Raw genomic sequence first — 20,330 nt, forward strand, 5'->3', positions numbered from 1 at the left:
AGTGTGGGGGTGCAGGCCATGTGGCACAATATTTAGTTGTGGGATGGTGGCCATGGGGCATAGTGTGGGGGTGTGGGCTATTGGGCACATTGTCTGGGTGGGGCTGGTGGCCATGAAGCATAGTGTTTGGTTAGGGCATGGTGGCCACAGGGCATTGTTTTTGGTTGGGGCATGGTGGCCACGGGGCATAGTGTTTGGTTCAGGGTGGTGGCCATGGGGCATAGTGTGGGGGTGTGGGCCATGGATCACAGTGTCTGGTTAGGGGTGGTGGCCATAGGGCATAGTGTTTGGTTGGGGCATTGTGGCCAGGGACACAGTATTTGGTTATGGCGTGGTGGCCATAGGGCATAGTGTTTGGTCTTTTTCCATGTGTTAAATATAAAAGGAGGGTTGAAAAAACCTTCCTGCCATGTCCCCACCCCACCTACTCCACCTAGCGCTACTCCCACATTTACGTTTTGGCCCACTATACACAGCACGTAAGGTACATTTGGCCCTACGGCACAATCAGTTGTGCACCCCTGTCGTAGACAAACCATCTCATCTCACTGTATAGTAGTGTGCTGCCTTCGTTGAGTTTGCCTTCTCACATACTAGTGCCATTGTTTAGCCGATTGCCTGATCTTTCTTTTTATGTAGGTCATCTGAGTAAAGAGGTCATATGCAGGAGAAAGCTGACCAAAATGTCACAGCCCTCTGGCGAGAATATTGTTAGATGTGCTTATTTAGCACAAGGAATTGGTTGCTTTCTTATACATTTTCAAAGGTAGTTCTGCACATCATAAATAACAGTCAACAAGTCTCAGTTTTGGGTGTTTTTAAAGCTTAAAAATACTATAGATCCCCCCCAGAGTAAATGTTTTAAGCCCCCACCAATTGATATTCTAGTACTTGTAACCTTACCTTGATGGAGAACATGGAGCTGGAATCATTCATCTTTTGCGTAACATGCGTCTATAAAGTTTTATTTTTAAATATTAAGTCAGGTGGTAATCAGTGATATTGTCGCCAATCAGGGGGAAAAAATGCCTCACTGACAACATTTTCACATAGAACCAGTAAGGTTATTATGTGATTTGCGTACTTTCCAAGTCAGTTGTACAAAACAGGATATTATTTTAGTTCATTAAGTCACACATTCGCAAATAATTGCACATTGCTCTATGATAGGAACTGGGAATCAATGTGTCAAGTGCAGAACTTGCACATTGGCTCAAAACAAAGCTTCACCTCAACAAACACGAGTGAACCTGAGCAATTCATTTAATCTTCTGGTGCCTAACCTGTCAACATTATCATTGTCTAAATATTTTATGTTGTCAGCCCCTAACAGGGAATGCTCTTCAAAAATGTTTCACTTATAGTTTAACTAGCTGCAGTGTTGCTTTGTGTAAAATAATAGTGGCCCTGATATACTGCACACCACAAAGACATTTGTTTCTGCGCCGGCTAAAATCAACACAGTTTGAAAACCATAGATCTCGTCTAATCTCCGTCTATGGTAGCTTCTAATTTATACCCACTATCTCTTCTATGAATGTTATGTGCACCTTTCCCATTGCTTCCAATCTGTCTGCATGCTTGGGTGCTTTTACATTCTCCTAATGTGAGTCGTCTGTCTATTCTAAGGTATGTGTACTTTTAATATGGCTACTAATCTGTGTCCTGCATCTAAAACTACACCCTCTGCGTGGCTGCTATTTTTATTTTTGGCTATTAGATGGCGCTCTAAGCAGAAACTATTGTACTGGACTACAGCGAGAAGGGAGATGGGCTATGCAGCTTTACTCACCAATTGACTGCCCGTGGCCATGCTAATCCCTATGGGTATAACTACCCATGGCTGGCACCTCCCTACCCAAAACGTATCATCCTAGGATCTCTTTCAGTTAGCTTTATCAAGCTGTAACATCAAACATTTGACTTCCATTGTTCTTTCTAAACATTCATCCGAGAGTTAATGTGTTCATTGCAGTTGTAAATGTGTTACTAGTGAGATAAACATGAAGCCTTCAAGCACTTGATTTATAAGCAGCACGCAGGTCCTCGCACTGAAGGCCTGTGATTAAGAAAAAGCAATGGCAATGCTCGTAGTTTGAATTGTGTGTGTAGTTATTTGATAGGGCATTCATTTCATACTTTATTTTGGCAATGAGCCATAAAAGTTGCAGCATAACAAAACCACAAAAAGTCAAATGAATACACATTTGTTACCTTGCATTGCAATATTAAAATTCTAATACAATGCATGTATATAAAAAAGGTAGCAAAAGAACTATGAACTCAATACAAACAGAAATACAATTCCCATCAAATAACATTGCTAGAATCAATAGACTCACGATCATAAAAAAAAGGCGACTAAGGATTATAGGGGTTTCTTCACATATTTCCTAAAAGAAGAACATCTCTGGAGCACATCTTACAATTCAATATCTAACATTGTTTCTCAGTTATACTGAATTTCCTATATATAATCAAGCCAACCCAAAAGTTCAAATAGAATTACAGAACATTGTGAGACTAAAAACAATAGCTAAAAGCAAAAAAATTCAGATAAGTCTATATAGTGTATTTTAATAGATAGTTCCTTCATGACCAAGCACAATAAAGATAATTTGAAACAGAGAAAACAAAGGATTCTCTGATTGTTTACACAATATCATAGCTTCTTCCAGTCTGCGGATAATAAACTGATTAATAAGGGGCTTTCGGTATCTGGTGTTAGGCAGAAACCTGTGCAGTTCCCTTAGGGACCATTGCAAAAGGCTTAAGACTACAGGTGTTAGCAGTAAACCCAATTTGTAGCCGTCTGCACCACCCAGATTTACCTGGTAGCTGTGGCTGAGCAGTCAGATCTCTCTCAAGAAGAGTTTGGCAGTATATAGAGTATACACATTAGGTACCAAAATACAGTAGCACAAGCAAACACTGACCAGAGCTTTGGTATAAAAGTATATAATTATTTATTTAAAAACACACTTGTAAAAATACACTAACACTAATATGGCAAGCAAGTTCAAAACACAGTCACTATCAATATATCTACATCCCTGATTACTTATTGAACAAGTCTTAGTTAAAACACCACTTATTTGCAGACAGAGGTGAGCGTTCCTAAGTTGGCACTCCAATAAGTTAGTTAAAAAGGGAGGGAAAAGGCAGAATTAGAAAGCACACAATACCAACACTTTTAAAAGAACCACAGCAAGGCAAGAAAGGCAGAGTCTACTGTAAAGCAAGAAAGTTCATAGGCCAGGCCCACTCTTGGAGAGAGCAAGGCGGAATGTGTCCAAGATCACACAGTTGGATTGTACTTTAAAAGTCTTTGCAGATAGTTCAAAAGGAGTTGGATCAGTTCGGAAAAAGTTAGTTAGCAGGTCCCAGGTCACCCCAGGATAGAGAGACAAGGATTTACGGGACACCTTGAACAGTCTGTTGCAAGGGCGACCAGGCGGAAAACAGTACCTGAAATGGTGAGAAAGTTCCAGCGGGGGCAGTTGTTCCTGGCAGCGGGTGCAAGTCGCTGCTTCGTTCAGGGGAAGAGAGGATCTCGACGTGGAGGAAAGCTGGAGGTCGTTGCACTGCCAGGGAAGAAACCAGCCGCGGAGTTTCCCGGTTAAAAGGTTCTACCCTTCTATTCGCGGTAGTGAGGAAGCGTGGCTATCTGGCTGCCGGGGTGTTTGGCACGGGCGTTCGACCACGAGACGATCCAGGAAGGCGAAAAAGAGGGCGAACTGGTTATCCCCACCAGTTCAAAGGAAGAAGACTCTACGGGATGAAGATCTTCTCTGTCATCGGGAAGTGGTGAGACGGTTCAGCAGGGCTCCACATTCTCCTCCGGAGACCTATCACATAGTCAGTCACTCTGACTGGCTTGGGAGAAGGAGCACTTTCCAACCTCTCCTTAATCAGGGCCAATGGACCTCTGACTGGATGGCCATAAAGAAGTTCAAAGGGAGAATAACCTACTCCCTCCTGAGGGACTTCTCTATAAGCAAAGAGAAGGCATGAGTAGAAGGTCCCACTTTCTTGTAAGGGGATCTTCCAAAGCACCTATCATGCTCTTCATGGTTCTGTTGAACCTTTCTACCAACCCGTTTGTCTGAGGGTGGTATGTGGTTGAGAACTTGTAAGTAACTCCACAGGTTTTCCACATGGCTTTCATGTAGTGGGACATAAAATGTGACCCCCTGTCAGAGATTACTTCCTTAGGAAACCCAACCCTGGTAAGAATAACAAGGAGGGCCTTAGCCACAGACTGAGCTGTAACAGTCCTCATAGGAATTGCCTCAGGGTATCTAGTAGCATGGTCTACTACAAGGATAATCCTGTTTCCTGAGGAGGTTGGAGGATCAAGGGGACCAGCAATGTCAATCCCTACCCTCTCAAATGGGACTCCCACTACTGGGAGAGGCACTAAAAGGTGCCACATTCTTGGAACCAACCTTACCAGAGGTTTGGCAGGTGTGGCAGCTCTTGCAAAACTTATCTACCTCTGCCCCCATCTTTGGACAATAAAAGTAGAGTGAGAGCCTTTCCTTGGTCTTCTTGAAACTCAAGTGACCAGCCAAAGGAATCTCATGGGCCAGTTGCAAGAACGGCGTCTGTTTTCTTGAAGTACTACAAGCCGCTTGTAATCTCCAGGTGCAGACTCAGTCGGTTCACTATATAAGAGGCCATCTTCCCAGTGCAACCTATACTTCCCAGGCTCTTGCCCATCAGCCTGAGAAGCTGCCTGTTGGTGAAGACCTTCCAGAGTTGGACATTCTCTCTGTCCCTTACTGAAGTCTGCCCTGTTGGGTCAACCTTCTGCCAGTAAAGACTGCAGCTCAGGATGGTCAACAGGATCCAGATCTCCAATGAGTTCTTGGCCTTCCACTAGCTCCTCTTCAAAGTCTAGCTCAACAACACAGGGTTGTACCTCCCTCTCAGCCTCAGCTGGAGGTGGAGTTACAGGTGTAACTTTGGACAACCTAGGGGGAAGTCCTTGTTGGAAGCACTGGAGTGCTTTCTGCTGGCTGTTTCCTAGAAGTCTTGGGTTTCCCCTTTGCTTCTTGTTGTTCAGAGATAGCAAGTTGTAACTCCAGTGGAGTAGGAGTGATATCCTTCTTCATCATCTCCTTGGGAGTACCTCTCATGGTTCTCTCCCTTGCAGGTCTGGTGAGCTCCTGTAACCTTTTACTAGGAGGTCTGGGGGTATGTGACACTACTCCAAGAGTCTTCAGGTCATTTCCCAACAGAACCCTTCCTGGTACCTCACTTTGTATGCTGACAGGTATCTTCACAGTCATGTCATTACACTGGATGAGAACTGGTAATTGGGGGGACGCATCTGCACAGGCCCTCCAGCTAACTTGGTGAGGCGTTTGGGTGCCTTAGCAACATCCTCTGCCTGAAAAAATGATTTATCCACCACAGTTATGCTGGCCCCAGTGTCCCTAATGGCAGGAGTCTCCTGACCATTCACCTGGACACTGCCCTTATAATACTCTTTAGTATTATCTGGGATAGAATTATATACATCTAAATTCTGTTGTTGCCACAACCCCAGACACTAAAGAAACACTAGCTGAGACTCCAATGGCCTCATCAGCTAGTAACAGAATGTTTCCACTGGCCATCTGTACTTCCTCCTCTGGAGCGAAGGCTAAGGAGACAGTGTGGACCCCTAAAGGTTTACTCTTACATCTGGGATCCCCTTTTACATGGTCAGGCGAGCTACAAACATAGCATTTACCAAATGCTTTCTGGAATGGTGGCTTGCTCTGACCTCCTTCTGGTTTGGCACCAGAAGTTACACTAGCCTGATTCGGTTTCCCTTGTGGCTTACCCTTATTGTTTTGTTTGGGGCCCTCTTTGGGATTGGAATTATTAGAATTCCCTTTGGAGTCCTTTTTAGGCTGTTTCCCCTCATCCTTTTTCTGAGTTACCCCAGAGTCCTTGTGAGTAGCCCTGTTAGCAACCCACAAGTCACCAGCCTTAGCTAGTTTTCTTAAATCTAATTCCTTTGAATCATCCAGGTTCTGTCTGAGCTCAGGAGAGCAGGCATCATAAATTGACTCCAACATCACAAGATTCTTCATTCCCTCATAAGTGTTCACCTTGGAACCCTTAATCCATCCCTCTAAGTTCTTCAAACTTTCACTCACCCAGGTAGCCCAAGGGGTACCATCATGCTTTTTGAGGGTCCTAAACCTCTTAAGGTACTGGGAAGGGGTCTTCCCAAATCTAGCTATCAAAGCTAGCTTCACACATTCATAATCCTTCTTATCCTCCTCCCCCAACTCCATTACCACATCAGTTGCAACAGGGGGAGCCTAGAGAACAACCAGGAAAGTAACGCATTTCCTGTGATGTTCTGGAGCCCATGATTATATTCAAACGGAGACAACCAATCCAACACATCCAACTTAGGCTCATACATACCCACAAGCTCTTTAGGCATCCGGGGTCTTTTGGGACTGGAACTCCTAGAGGATCCGGAGAGAGAAGCATTTTCAACAGACAATTTCTTCATCTCTAGCTCATGCTTGAGCTCCATTTCTCTGAGCCTTAGTTCTTGGTGCCTTTGTTCTGTTTGAGCAGTAAATCTCTTCAACTCCAATTCAAGTTTCATGTTCTCTAGTTCAAGACATTGAGGACTAATTGTGGGACCTGGCAAAGGTCCAGTAGGTACAGCTGGCAGAGCAGGCAGAGGCCTAGGGAGGACAACTTCATCATCCTCACCCTCCTCTTCTGGTTCTGACTCAAGATTATCAATACTTTGATCAATATCAATATCATTACTGTTATCTACATTTGCTGGAGGGGTAGGTTCCTCTGAACCACCATCCAGACTTTGGTTTGCTAACAACCTTTCTATTAGCTCCATTTTTTTGCCTTTAGTCAGGAGATTCTTATGCTTACAGAGAACTCTTAAACAATCAGCAGTTTTTGTAGCAAGGGACTCTTGACTATACCTTTCCATAGTGGACAGGTGAGAAAATAAACTTTTTAGTGCTAAGCTTTGTTAATAGTTGCACTAAGGTATCTATAAGCACACTAAAATGTATACTCAATACAAATCCCACTGCTGTACACCAGTGTTAGGCAGAAACATGTGCAGTTCCCTTAGGGACCACTGCAAAAGGCTTAAGACTACAGGTGTTGGCAGTAAACCCAATTGGTAGCAGTCTGCACCACCCAGATTTACCTGGTAGCTGTGGCTGAGCAGTCAGACTTCTCTCAAGAAGAGTTAGGCAGTATATACAGTATACACATTAGGTACCAAAATACAGTAGCACAAGCAAACACTGACCAGAGCTTTGGTATAAAAGTATATAATTATTTATTTATATATACATCCCTGATTACCTATTGAACAAGTCTTAGTTAAAACACCACTTATTTGCAGACAGTGGTGAGCGCTTAACCTAAGATGGCACTCCAATAAGTTAGTTAAAAAGGGAGGGAAAAGGCAGAATTAGAAAGCACACAATACCAACACTTTTAAAAGAACCACAGCAAGGGAAGAAAGGCAGAGTCTACTGTAGAGCAAGAAAGTTCATAGGCCAGGCCCACTCTTGGATAGAGCAAAGCGGAATGTGTCCAAGATCACACAGTTGGATTGTACTTTAAAAGTCTTTGCAGATAGTTCAAAAGGAGTTGGATCAGTTCGGAAAAAGTTAGTTAGCAGGTCCCAGGTCACCCCAGGATAGAGAGTCTGTTGCAAGGGCGACCAGGCGGAACACAGTACCTCAAATGGTGAGAAAGTTCCAGCGGGGCAGTTGTTCCTGGCAGCGGGTGTAAGTCAGTGCTTCGTCCAGGGGAAGCGAGGATCTCAACGTCGAGGAAAGCTGGAGGTCGTTGCACTGCCAGGGAAGAAACCAGCCACAGAGTTTCCCGGTTAAAAGGTACTACCCTTTTATTCGCGGTAGTGGTGAAGCGTGGCTATCCGGCCGCCGGGGTGCTTGGCATGGGCGATTCGACCACGAGACGATCCAGGAAGGCAAAAAAGAGGGTGAACTGGTTATCCCCACCAGTTCAAAGGAAGAAGACTCTCCGGGATGATGATCTTCTCTGTCGTCGGGAAGTGGTGAGGCGGTTCAGCAGGGCTCCACCGGTGGTGTCATCGTTGCAGGTCGGCTCAGCTTCTCCCTCTTCGGGTTCTTTGGTCCTGTGGCGACTTCTGAACTTCCAGCCCCCAAAGCCCTGCTTTTATGCAGAAAACCCCCATTCATCAGACCTAGCTGTCACTCAAACACTGGGCCAATCACACAAGAGTGCGACTTGAGTTGCCGAGGCAACTCAGTCCAGGGTGCCTAAACCCCCCTCCCACACATCCTGTAGACCCAGACAGAGTGGCACCACTTTTGGAGGCTTCTTTGTAGAAGCCCGTCAAAAGTGGAACAAAGGGCTCGACTTGGGTTGGAGTTACAGAGGCGAACACAAATACCCTTTTAAAACCGAGTCCTGGCAAAAAGACCCAACCGGGGAATAAATATTAAATAAATAACCCAGCGGTATCTTTAACATTGCACCAAAAAAGTGGTGCGTTTAAAATGAATGGGAAAATCCCATAGGAAATATTCCGGTGGAATATTTTGCGTGGTAACCACTGCCACCAGCCAGTAACTCGACAAAGGGGGACTGCACAGTGCCCCTTAGAAAAACAGACCCAGGGGCAATCTAATTGGCCCTACAGCACTTCCACAATATGATGGTTTGTACTGGTTCTGTTCACAATCTAAGACTAGTAAAGTCAATGGTGACTTTACATGCCCTAGGAGACAGTAGTCAGTCCCAGGGTATGGAGTCTATGTTTGGGGGTCACTATGACACCCCTGTGTTACTGCACTGAGGGTGCTGTGTAACACACTTACCAAAAACACATGAAACCCTATGGAGTAAAAGACCCCGTAGCCCATAAAACACATTACAAAGTCAAAGGATATCTCAAATCATGTCTACGAGTGGGAGAAAGAGTCTCACTCTTAGCAGGAGAAAAAAAAAACCCAAAAATCCAGCAAAGCTGCTGGGGGACTCACTAGGTTTGGGAAATTAGCCTATACAGAGAATTCTCCCTAACATCTGGCTTTTAAAGTCCTAAACCAATCATAAATAAACATAAAATGGCTTTGTTTTCTCGTCAATCCCACAAACGTGGCACATATAGCTACCATAGGTCTTCCAGGAACAGGTAAAACTATCCACTTGCAAGGTAGACTTTCGGAATTTAATAAGAAATGCGCGTGCATTTGGAGGAGAGACTACACCCAAAAACTCCTCAAATCCAAATGTTAGTTTGTATTCCAGATAATGTTGTCCCTTCGATAGTTGTAGACATGTAGTCTCAAGCCTACAGCCACACAGGTCCATAGCTGCGTGTAACTATAATTTGGGAGGTGCTTTTAGTTATTTGGGGATTAACCCAGAGGGCACTAAGACCCAGATCCCGGAGTCAACTCTTTATGTGCAATAACCATGGAAGTAATCATCCCCTTCCAGAAACATTATATATGTTAAAGCGTTCTCATACTATGATAACTCTGGTGTCCCCAGATCCAAACCCGAAGGTCTTATGCCAATCTCCTCAGATAATGGAATAACATTTATTTCCATGTGCAATGGTGCATTCGGGGAGAGAGAGGGGGTTAAAGGAAGCAAACGCAACTTCTTTAAAAACACAATAAAGGGCTAGTAAAAAGTGTTGGGGTTGTGTAGCGCCAACCTAACAACTTAAAAGTCGATAATTGGTATATTGGTACTATGCTCCTGCGAGCTATGGGCGATTATTGGTGACCGTCAGCAATTTTTGGGAGAGAAAGGTTGTAAGACCTAAACCAGCCCTTAAAGAAAAATCCAAACAAACACTCCGCCCCCCAATTCAGTGGGCCCAGCTCAGAGTGATTCATCAGTGAACACTTGAACCATAGTTATTCTATTTAGAATGTTTATTAAATACACAAGATTGAATTAACTTTTCATCAAACCTAGCATACCCATGCCTCTATTGAAAAGCACATTTTCAATAGTTACAAGGCCCCGTAAAACAGATGCATTTGCCTGTCTTTTATACACCTCCACTGCAGGAGCTATAGGACCCCCGCCATGCCATTGCGAGAACCTCCTCACTGCCCCGCAATTTCTTTCCAGAAGAATATTGGTCTTTGTGATATGGGCAACCCACTGGCAGTTTTCGACAAACCTCATGCCCAAATAATCGTATTAGTCTGCCTGCTCTAGGAGATTCCCATCTACATTAAGGTTCAAGGGGCACCTCTTGGAGAATTTGGACCTGAGGACCATAGCCTTGGATTTTCCCCATGTTGATTTCCAGCACCAGGTCCTTTCATTTCCATCTTCAGCCCTGAAGGAGTAGTTGACAAAAGAGCTGCATTATTGCAAAAAATCAAGCAGGGATTCTGTCATGTCCCAGTTTAGGGGGATCCATACTAGACACTAAAAGATCAGTGATGATCTCATTAATATAGAGACAGAATAGCATCGGGCCAAAACGCATCCCTGTCTTATCCCTTTCTCAACATTACAGGATGTGGTCAGCTCCCCAGGACCCCATCAAAGGCAGTCTTGAGATCAAAAAACACTGCACATACTTTAGCCTTATTCAAAACTACATATTTCTGCAGTATGCGACAGAGATGAAAGGCTTGATCAAGTGTGCTTCTTCCTACTTGAAAACCTGCTTGCAGTTGGCTTATGGCCTCTGTGGACATAGCCTACTCCCGCAGGTACTGAAGGAGAATCTTTGCAATTATGTTTTCTTTAGCGTCCAGCAGGAATATGGGGTGGTAATTTTCTGGGGAATCGCTCCCCCCTTTGTTATATACTGGTACAATCTCCACTCTTCTTCACGATTCTGGGACTCTATTGCACTCAACCAGTGCATTAAAAAACCAACAGAGAACCGGAGCCCACACCATGATTTCACTCTTGACTAGATCGATAGGCATTTTGTCCAGGCGGGGAGCTTTCCCTCCTTTCTGAGATCTTAGAGCTGCAATTACTTGGCACAATAAAAAACAAATGTAATGTGTTCCATCCCTAATCTGGGTAACATCTTCGCCTGTATCATTAGGAAGAGCTACAAAACGTTCCCTTGAATCATTATAGAGCTCTTTAAAATGATTGAAGCAAACATCCATCCTGATGCAGCCATGCATAAAACCTAACCTAACTGCATCAAGCATAGCATCCCAGCTTCTGTTTTTTAGGTATTTTCCATGCACTGCTTTCATATGCCCAAGTACTCACAACATTTTCCAGCTGTTGCCATCTTATGGCTAGGTGCTACCATTGTGGCAGTGCATGGCAAATTCCCATCTCATGCCTACATAGAAGCCAAAACAGTTGACTTTGCCAGTGGGTGTCCTGTACCATTGTTGTGAACTGCTAGTGTTGCCCTTGAAATGCCACTTGTTTATTATTCTGATTTCAGATACTCTGAAGAGGTAGGGGGACAGGAAGGAAGTACCCACGCATATTTTGAGTACTGCAGGGCAGCATATCAAGCTATGGGTTGTGATCACAATGGGGATTGGCAAGACCATACATTCTGGATCCCTTCATTTTTTTCGTTCAGGGTGGGGCCCAATAAGCATCTGTGTCCTCAACCCCAAAATTCCTTAAGATGGCCCTGTACAAATAGTCGTTGTTCCATTGTAATACCATGCATGTCACAATGCAATTCTTAGTAGCGGTGCAATGGAGGAGTGGGCGGGTGTTAATACTTGGAGTTAAACACTGAGACTACGCTAAGTGAGAATCTGGAAAGACAAAAAGACGATCATGCACAGAGTTTTAAACTAAATGATCTTGCAATTGACAGCCAGATCATCTTGTTACAGTACATCTTAGTCGTATGCTCATGAGGTTCCTGGTCAAATTTTCCCTGTGACCTGAGGTGCACTTGTTCTATTGGTGCATTACCGTATGTACTTGATTGTGCTCCTATCCATACCTTCTAAACTTTCAGTCCTTAGCTGATCTGGAATGTTCCAAGGAGGAGAAGAATCCGACCCCGCCATTCTTACCATTTCAGACCTTCTTTTTCCTCTTGGGCGCCAAGAAGGTGCCATGCTCTGCAGTTGGCACTTTACACATAATCAGTTAAGAAATAGAGGGTACAATATGGTTTCTTCTAATGAATCTTTCAGGTATGGGCCATCCTAAGGTCGCTGCAATCTGCAGAGCAGTTTCCCTGGCAGGCCCGGTAGAGGCTGTTTCTGCAGGGCATGAGGGAGGGCAGACCGGATCTGACACCCCAAATCAGATAAGTTAAACAAGGAAAAATGAGATCAGCCCGAATGGAAGCTGAATGAAAATGAAACCTAATTTTGCGAGATTCCCTAAAACTTCCCACAATGCAGCGGCCAGGGAGAAGGCCAATATCTGATGAACGGTGAACAAGTATTTCCTGTAAAAAGTATCATTCTTACCATTAAACCCGATGATGGCTTCCAGCTCCAGCTGCGGCACGTCTTCCTGGGTGTCTTCTTCACTCATGGTTAGACTGGAAGGGTTGAAGCTCTAGGACTCTGGAAGTGCCGGCCCCCGATTTATATCACAGACTCCGAAGGGCTGCCCCTCTTAGCGGTTTTTGCGTATGCCTGTCGGTGGCCCCTGGGCGGAGTCTTCTGGAAGGGTATAGCGGTTCCCGTGGATGTCCCGTAAAGAATTACTGCTCTCGCATGGGGGGAAGCGGGGTCTGCTTGGGACTCTAGGCCGCCCGTTGTACTGATTGTCGCTGTGACCCGTGAGGATCTCTAGTGCCCTCTTGTGCTTCTGAGGCCCGTCGGCTCTGCCGCTGTGGCTCCTTGTTGCCTTCTCGTCCCCTGGGAGACTCTACAGTTTAGGGTGAGCCCTGTTTGTGTTACCAGCTTCTGTGGATTTCCGCGGCAAAGAAAGTTCTCTCTCTGCAAAGTTACTTTGCACTCAGGGAGACTGTGGTCCCGAAAGTCGAAGCCTTTCGATCCGTATTGCGGGCTCCAGTTCTGCGCTGGGCTTCTACACGACCCGGCGTTGCCAGGCGACCATTCGTTGTTGTCTTTCGGTCGCTACGGCGACAACGCAGCTTCCGCACAGTGTAACTCCAGCAGCGCGAGGCTAGACCTCTACGCATGCGCCTTCTTAGAAGGGGAGCCTTCCCCTTTTAGCTTATGGGAAATTACTGCACACTAACAGCTTCAACATAACCTCGCAAAAAAGGAACAAACAACTTTTTTTCTTTTCAATGATTGATTGCCATTGCCAGTGTTTCTTCACGAAAGGATTTTTCTTTTACACGTTTGCACTTAAAGTGGATAATTGTTACTGCCAGTCAAACGTGCTATTATTAGTGTCAAATAGGATACATTAAATATAGGTCTGTTAGGGGGCCGTGGTCTCTGGCCCCGTCATGATGGTGGTGCCCCTCAGTGTGGGGCGGTCTGGTGGGCCCATGGCGCGTGGGACGCAGCGCCAGAATTAACACTCAGACACGGTGTAGAGATATCGCGAGAGTCACCAACACTCGCGAGATCTCGCTTTGGTGGCGAGGACCGCCCCCGCGCGCTTCGCGCGCATTACGGGAGCACCAGAGGACGCGGCAAGACGCGTCCTGCCGGCTCCTCCGAGATTAGGGCCTGGGGGCTCGCACCATGAGACATTTTTGTCCCCACAGCCCTGCAACAGTTATTAGGCACGTTTGCCTAGCCTTCAGGTTCTGTATTACTTGCATGTTCCTGGCAGATGTCCACTGTGCAATAAAAGACATCCAGCCAGTCATCACGCCTCCTGTCATCTGTGCAAGCGTTTACTACATAAATTGGCGACGAGGATCACCACTGCAACCCACGTGGGAACATGGAAGGAGCGACGCCGCCACCCCCCTTCCTGCAAACTCCAGGTAAACCCGCCATCCCGTGGCCGCAATGGCAACCCCTTTTCACGACGTATGTAGAGGCGCTAGGAGGGGCAGGATTTTCAGCGGCACGGCGTAGGGCTATGTTACTTAATGCCCTAGGAGTGGAAGGACAGCGGGTGTTTGAGAGTCTCACCCCGATCCCGGTGGCAGGGGACAACGATGACGTCTTTAAGGAGGCAGTTAGGGGAATAGTGAAGAGATTTGCCAGTAAAGAGAACACGGTGTTGCACAGAATACGCTTTTACACCCGCAGACAAGAAATATCTGAACCGGTCGACGATTACGTCACCAAGCTGCAAGAACTGGCGGCGCTGTGCAGTTTCGGCAACAATGCTGAGAGCCTCATCTGCGACATGTTGACAGTCCACACTAACAGCAGAAAAGTTCAAAATAAATTCATTATGGAGAAAGAATTACAACTGGAGAAGGCGATCGAAATTGCCAGAGCGGTTGAAGAAACGGCGGGAAGAAGAAAAGAACTCACGGGAACCCACAGTTCTGCTGAAATCCAAGCAGTCACATTTCACTCAAAGAAAGAAAGACAGACACCCGACACAAGAGAGGGGAGAGGAGGTAAGAAAGAACCTCTGAAATGCCACAGGTGCACCAGCACGAAACACCTGGCGTTCGATAGGGAGTGCCCAGCTAGAGACAAGGAGTGCTCCATCTGCAAACGCATTGGCCATTTCTCGTTGGTATGTCGGTGGAGGAACAAGAAAGTTACCAGTGTAAACACGGATCACAACAGGGAGCGAGAATCGTCCTCAGAAGATGAGGGGAAACCCACAGTCATTATGGTAAACAGCACAAGGGCAAGAAGAGAAAAGCCCCATTGCACAATCAAAATTGACGGTCGCGAAACAAGAGTTATGGCGGACTCTGGTTCGGACCTCACCATAATACCCCTACGGACATATAAGGAAATGGTGGGAAAAGAAAAGGTCCAAGTTCTCACCACACGACACAAACCCACAGTATTTGGAGGGGCGTCAGTTGAACTACTGGGATATATCAAAGGGAAGGTGGAGTTTAAAGGAAGAGAAACCACCACCAGAGTGTATTTCAGCCACGAAGGCCCAGCGGTACTGGGATGGGACGACCAAGACAAGCTCAAAATCAAACTGGACCCCAGCACAGAAGACCAGGTACTGTCTGTCTGCGCGAGGAATGGGCCCATTGTCAAGAGTGACTACCGAAAACTTTTCTCGGAGGAGCCGGGTCACATCAAGGGCTTTGTCCATAAAATATTGCTCAAAAAGAATGCCGTCCCAGTCAAACATCGAGTGAGGCCTGTGCCAGCAACCGCAAGAGACACTCTCAGGGATCAATTGGACAAAATGAGAGCGGAGGGTGTCATTGAAGAAGTTGAAGCGTCAGAATGGCTGAGCCCAGTAGTGCTGATAAAGAAACCGAACTCGCAAGAGCTAAGGGTGTGTATAGACCTTTGCAGTTTAAACTTAGAGGTCATCACCGACAACTACCCACTACCGTGCATAAATGAACTCATTTTGTTGATGAAGGAAGCCAAAATGTTCTCAAAACTGGATATGAGAAACGCATGCCACCAAATACAATTGCATGAAGAGTCAAAACCCCTCACAGCATTCATCACACCTTTTGGCACCTATCAGTTCACCAAGATGCCATTCGGGTTATCGTCGGCAGCGTCAGCGTTTCAACGCATGATGGATGTCTTGTTACGAAAGGTCAAAAACGTCGCATATTTCCAGGACGACATCCTTGTGTACGCAGGGGATGAACAAACGCATGACGCCACATTGAAAACTGTCCTGACCAAGTTGCAAGAAGCAGGGGTGAGGCTACGCCATGAAAAATGCGCATTCAAAGTGAAAGAGGTCGAATACTTGGGGTACAAAATCTCAGAAAAAGGGATCAGTCCCAAACAAAATCTGATGCATGCAATCATAAAAGCACCGGAACCTACCAGCAAAGACGAAGTAAGATCATTTCTTGGACTGGCAGAGTATTACGCAAAATTTATCCCCATGTTCTCTGAAACCTCAGCACCACTCCGTGACCTACTCAAAAAAGGTTCGGTATTCTCGTGGCAAGAACCCCAGAAGAAGGCGGTTGAAAGTATAAAACGGCTGTTACGAAGTTCGTTGGTCGTGTAGAGTATGGACAACCCCTCTGTCCCCAAGAAACACCCTGACCGATTTTGTTATATGGTCAGTGTGAATATTAAGGCCACAGGTGGAAGTCCGGAAAGCCAGGACGCGGGAACAGCCGGAAGAACCCCTTGAGCGCTGCAAAGCAAGATACAGTGGTTAAGCAATGAAACAGGACCCGAATACCTTCATGTACATAAACCCCAAAGCTACCAGAATACCTGTGAGAACTTAGGTCAAGGCGTGGGTCTCCTAGCTTAGGCTGGAAACGTGCTGTAGGGTAGAACAGGCAACCACCTATTTGTAGGACCGAGGTCCTAGCCAATGAAGTGCTTAAGCAAGAGGAATCCGTGGAGCAGGCGTGAGTCGGTAACAGGCAAATCCAAAAGTACTTGAAGGGTTAAGCAAGAGGAGTCCGTGGAGCAGGCGTGAGTCGGTAACAGGCAAATTCAAAAGTACTTGAAGGGTTAAGCAAGAGGAGTCCGTGGAGCAGGCGTGAGTCGGTAACAGGCAAATCCAAAAGTACTTGAAGGTTTAAGCAAGAGGAGTCCGTGGAGCAAGCCGAGGTCAGAATCAGAGCAGGTCCTTGAACAAAGAGAGAAGTCACGTGATCCGAAACTAAACAGCTATGAAGCAACGCCTTCGGTTCACCGACTCCTTTTATCCTCGGAAGGGACGCACGTATAGTCACGTGTGACGTGACCCGAAAGCGTTGCAATGCTGCTAGGCAACCAAAGTCACGTGATCCGTAAAGCGCCGGGAAGCGCCGGTCTCCGCAAAGGACGTAAGTTCCTGAAGTGACGGAGCTTCCAGTTGATCTGCCACCGCCGTGAAGGGCGATAAACACCCGCTCCCCCAAACATGCCATGCCGTGCCCTGATGTGTGCGACGTGAGTGGGGGGCACGGTGCACGAGTGTTGGGGAGTGCGGGAATGGGTAGGCAAGGAGGGGCGAGTGGGGAGGTGTGTCCGTGGTCTAGGAAGCGGCGTGACAACGGCACATCATGGAAGCGCCGTGTTTACAGCCATTTAACCCAGAGTGGGATACAGTCATCACCACGGATGCCAGTGCATATGGACTAGGAGCAGTTCTTACGCAGAAGAAGGGGGACACGGAGCATCTGGTAGCCTTTGCCTCGAAGGCCTTGTCCTCGGCGGAACAGAACTACTCTATCATAGAAAAGGAAATGTTGGCGTGCGCATGGGCGGTAGAACATTTTAGAACATATGTGTGGGGCACGAAATTCAAATTGGTGACAGACCACAACCCCCTCATCCACATGCTCAGCCCGGGAGGTACCAAAGTGTCCACACCCAGACTGGCACGCATTGCAGCAAAACTGCAAGAATACACGTTTGAAGTGCAGCACATATCAGGGTGGAAGAATTCGCAGGCTGACTGCATGTCTAGATTGCCAGAAGGTAAAGACAAGGCCACCACGTTTCTACAAGGAGAATGCATAGTGGCATCTATCACCGATATAAAGGCACCTGATTATATGGAACTCAGCGAGAAACATTGGCTGGAAGAGGACAGAAAAGACTGTGGCGAAAATCTGTGAGTGGATCAAGGAAGGGTGGCCAGGTGAAAAAATGGTGCCAGAAGGTATGAGACCCTATTGGAAGGTGGCCGAAGAGATATCTGAAACGGACGGAATAATAATGAAGACGGACCAGATAATCCCACCGGTAGGCATGAGGAGGACCATTCTATGCAGAGCCCGCGCTGGTCACCTGGGAAACACGATGACCCGGCGCAGAGTCCGGGAGGCCTACTGGTGGCCGTCCATGGACCAAGAGATTCGCACCATGATAGAGTGCTGTCATGAGTGCCTCAATAGCGACAAAAGACAAACTCAGACAGGCACCCCTAATTCCCACAGAAGTACCAGAAGCGGTGTGGTCAAAAGTGGGCATAGACTTTATAGGACCTCTGGAAGCGATGGCACCAGAACATCGGTACGGCATAGTGCTGGTTGATTACCTATCCAAGTGGGTCGAGGCTGAGTTCGTCCCAAACATTACCACAGCAACGGTAATTGAAATCCTCATGGAAATTTTTCAAAGAGAAGGCCTCCCCAAGGAAGTAGTAACAGACAAAGTGGTACAACTGATCTCACGGGACATGGAACAATTCCTAAGAAAGCACAATATAGGCCAAAAGAAGGCGGCCTTGTATCATCCCCAAGCCAATGGGCTTGTTGAAAGGGCCAACAGGTTCATTAAGGGAGCAATCCAACTAGCCACGGACTCTGGGATGGACCCCCTAAAAACTACCAAGGAGGCCATAGCGGCCCACAGACTCACTCCAAACGGTATAACGCACATATCCCCGTTTCGAATGTTGAGAGGGAGGAGTGCAGCCTCCACGCTCATACCACCATGGTTATCCAAAGTGAGAGAAGATGAAGCAGTGGACATGTCAGAAGTGGTGTGGAGAATTGAAAACAGCAAGGCACGCATGAAAACATGGATTGACCTAAGAAGAAGAACCAAGCAAGCGTCAGACATTGGAGGGGGAGATTGGGTCAAAATAAGACTACCAAAAAAGGACCAAATCACGGGCTCTCGGTTCAGCAGACCCACCAAAGTGGTCCACAGGTGAACGAACCATGTCCACACCGAGGACGGGCGCACATGGAATCTGGAAAGAGTAGCCCTATATCAGAAGAGACAAGAAAGAGCAAGAACCCCGGAGAGACCACATGCCGAAGAAGGAATAGACAACGAGCGAAGGGAACAACGGGAGCCCAAGAGAAACGACAAAGAAAGGGAAGAAACAGAGATGGAACCGGGATCGCCCATGCCAGAATCCGAACAGGAGCAACAGGAAGATCGCACTGGAAAGGGTGACCGGCCGAGAAGAGAGCACAGAAGACCGGTGAGATACAGTGACTATGTTATGCAATGAACTTCCTCTTTCCGTACCAAAGGGAGGTGTGTAGAGATATCGCGAGAGTCACCAACTCTCGCGAGATCTCGCTTTGGTGGCGAGGACCGCCCCCGCGCGCTTCACGCGCATTACGGGAGCACCAGAGGACGCGGCAAGATGCGTCCTGCCGGCTCCTCCGAGATTAGGGCCTGGGGGCTCGCACCATGAGACATTTCTGTCCCCACAGCCCTGCAACAGTTATTAGGCACGTTTGCCTAGCCTTCAGGTTCTGTATTACTTGCATGTTCCTGGCAGATGTCCACTGTGCAATAAGACATCCAGCCAGTCATCACGCCTCCTGTCATCTGTGCAAGTGTTTACTACACACGGCTTTAGTGTCTCATGGTAACTGCCGAGCGGACCTTTATTAGTGCGGGCCACGTATCTGCACACGTGGCCCCAACATGTGACTGCATGAGCCACAGCATTCGTGCTCACGTTACAACATTCCATGCCAAGGGTAAAGACAAACAAACGATTCATGTTTAAGATGGCATGTGTTACAACAACTGCTAATGCTCACTAGGACCTCGGGAGTAATCTCGGAACACAGATATACACATTCTTAGCTAGGCATGCTACTGTACACACTAGCTACAAAGGTGCACTACTAGGGTTTGGGCGGTTAAGTTCATTGTCTCATGAAGGGTAATGCTGATGTTCTGCTTGCGGTTCTGGCCAGCATTGATGTCAAGCTGTTCTAAAAGGACTGCTTTACACACATATTACTTTTGTGTCACTGCATTAGAATCTAAGAGATTTGCCCGCGGCTGAAACTACCACGGGCAAAACGTTTGCATGAGAAAGGTGCAAACTACCAAAAGTTTGCACCTTTCTCATGCGAATACACATACATACTCACACCCACACACACAACACACCCACAACACCCCCCACCCACACCCTCGGCACACCCCCATCCACACCCACATCATAAACAAACCCCACTTACCTACATCTTCACGCTGGGTTCCTGCAGTGCCAGTTCCCTTTCACTTCCGTGATCGTGAACTGGCGCCACAGGGTCCTTTTCTTTCTAACGGAAGGCTGTGGGGGTGTCCCCCCACAATCCCCGCTCACTATAGCATAAAGTATAGTGAGTGGGGCGATGCAAGGGACACCCCCGCAGCCCCTGTTTCTTTTTTTTTACAATGCTACCACCAAAGGTTCGAACTTTTGGTGTTCGAACCTTTGGTGTTAGCATTTTTAGAACTTTTGGTCATTGCAACCATTTCTTTACGGTAAAATCGTCCTATACCACTGCATTACAAACATACCTCCTTGGTCTGGTATACACTTGAGCACATATATACATTGGGGTATACCACGCCTATGTGCCTGTTTACTACAAACTTTATTAATCA

The 20,330-nt window shown here is 46.7% G+C and overlaps 1 protein-coding gene across 1 annotated transcript in view; it reads right to left on the reverse strand.

Annotated features, from left to right (window-relative positions):
• The window catches only part of CFAP52 (cilia and flagella associated protein 52), a 374,850-nt gene extending 361,818 nt beyond the window's left edge, over nucleotides 1-13,032 (reverse strand). The window contains exon 1 of the mRNA XM_069654573.1: nucleotides 12,441-13,032. Within this exon, the coding sequence (XP_069510674.1) occupies nucleotides 12,441-12,507 (67 nt within the window). The 5' untranslated portion in view covers nucleotides 12,508-13,032. The remainder of the gene's footprint in view (nucleotides 1-12,440) is intronic.
• Between the last annotated feature and the right edge of the window lie 7,298 nt (nucleotides 13,033-20,330).

This window comes from Ambystoma mexicanum, chromosome 3q (assembly GCF_040938575.1).
Source record: "Ambystoma mexicanum isolate Mex_15411 chromosome 3q, UKY_AmexF1_1, whole genome shotgun sequence".
NCBI classification, from domain to species: Eukaryota; Metazoa; Chordata; class Amphibia; order Caudata; family Ambystomatidae; genus Ambystoma; species Ambystoma mexicanum.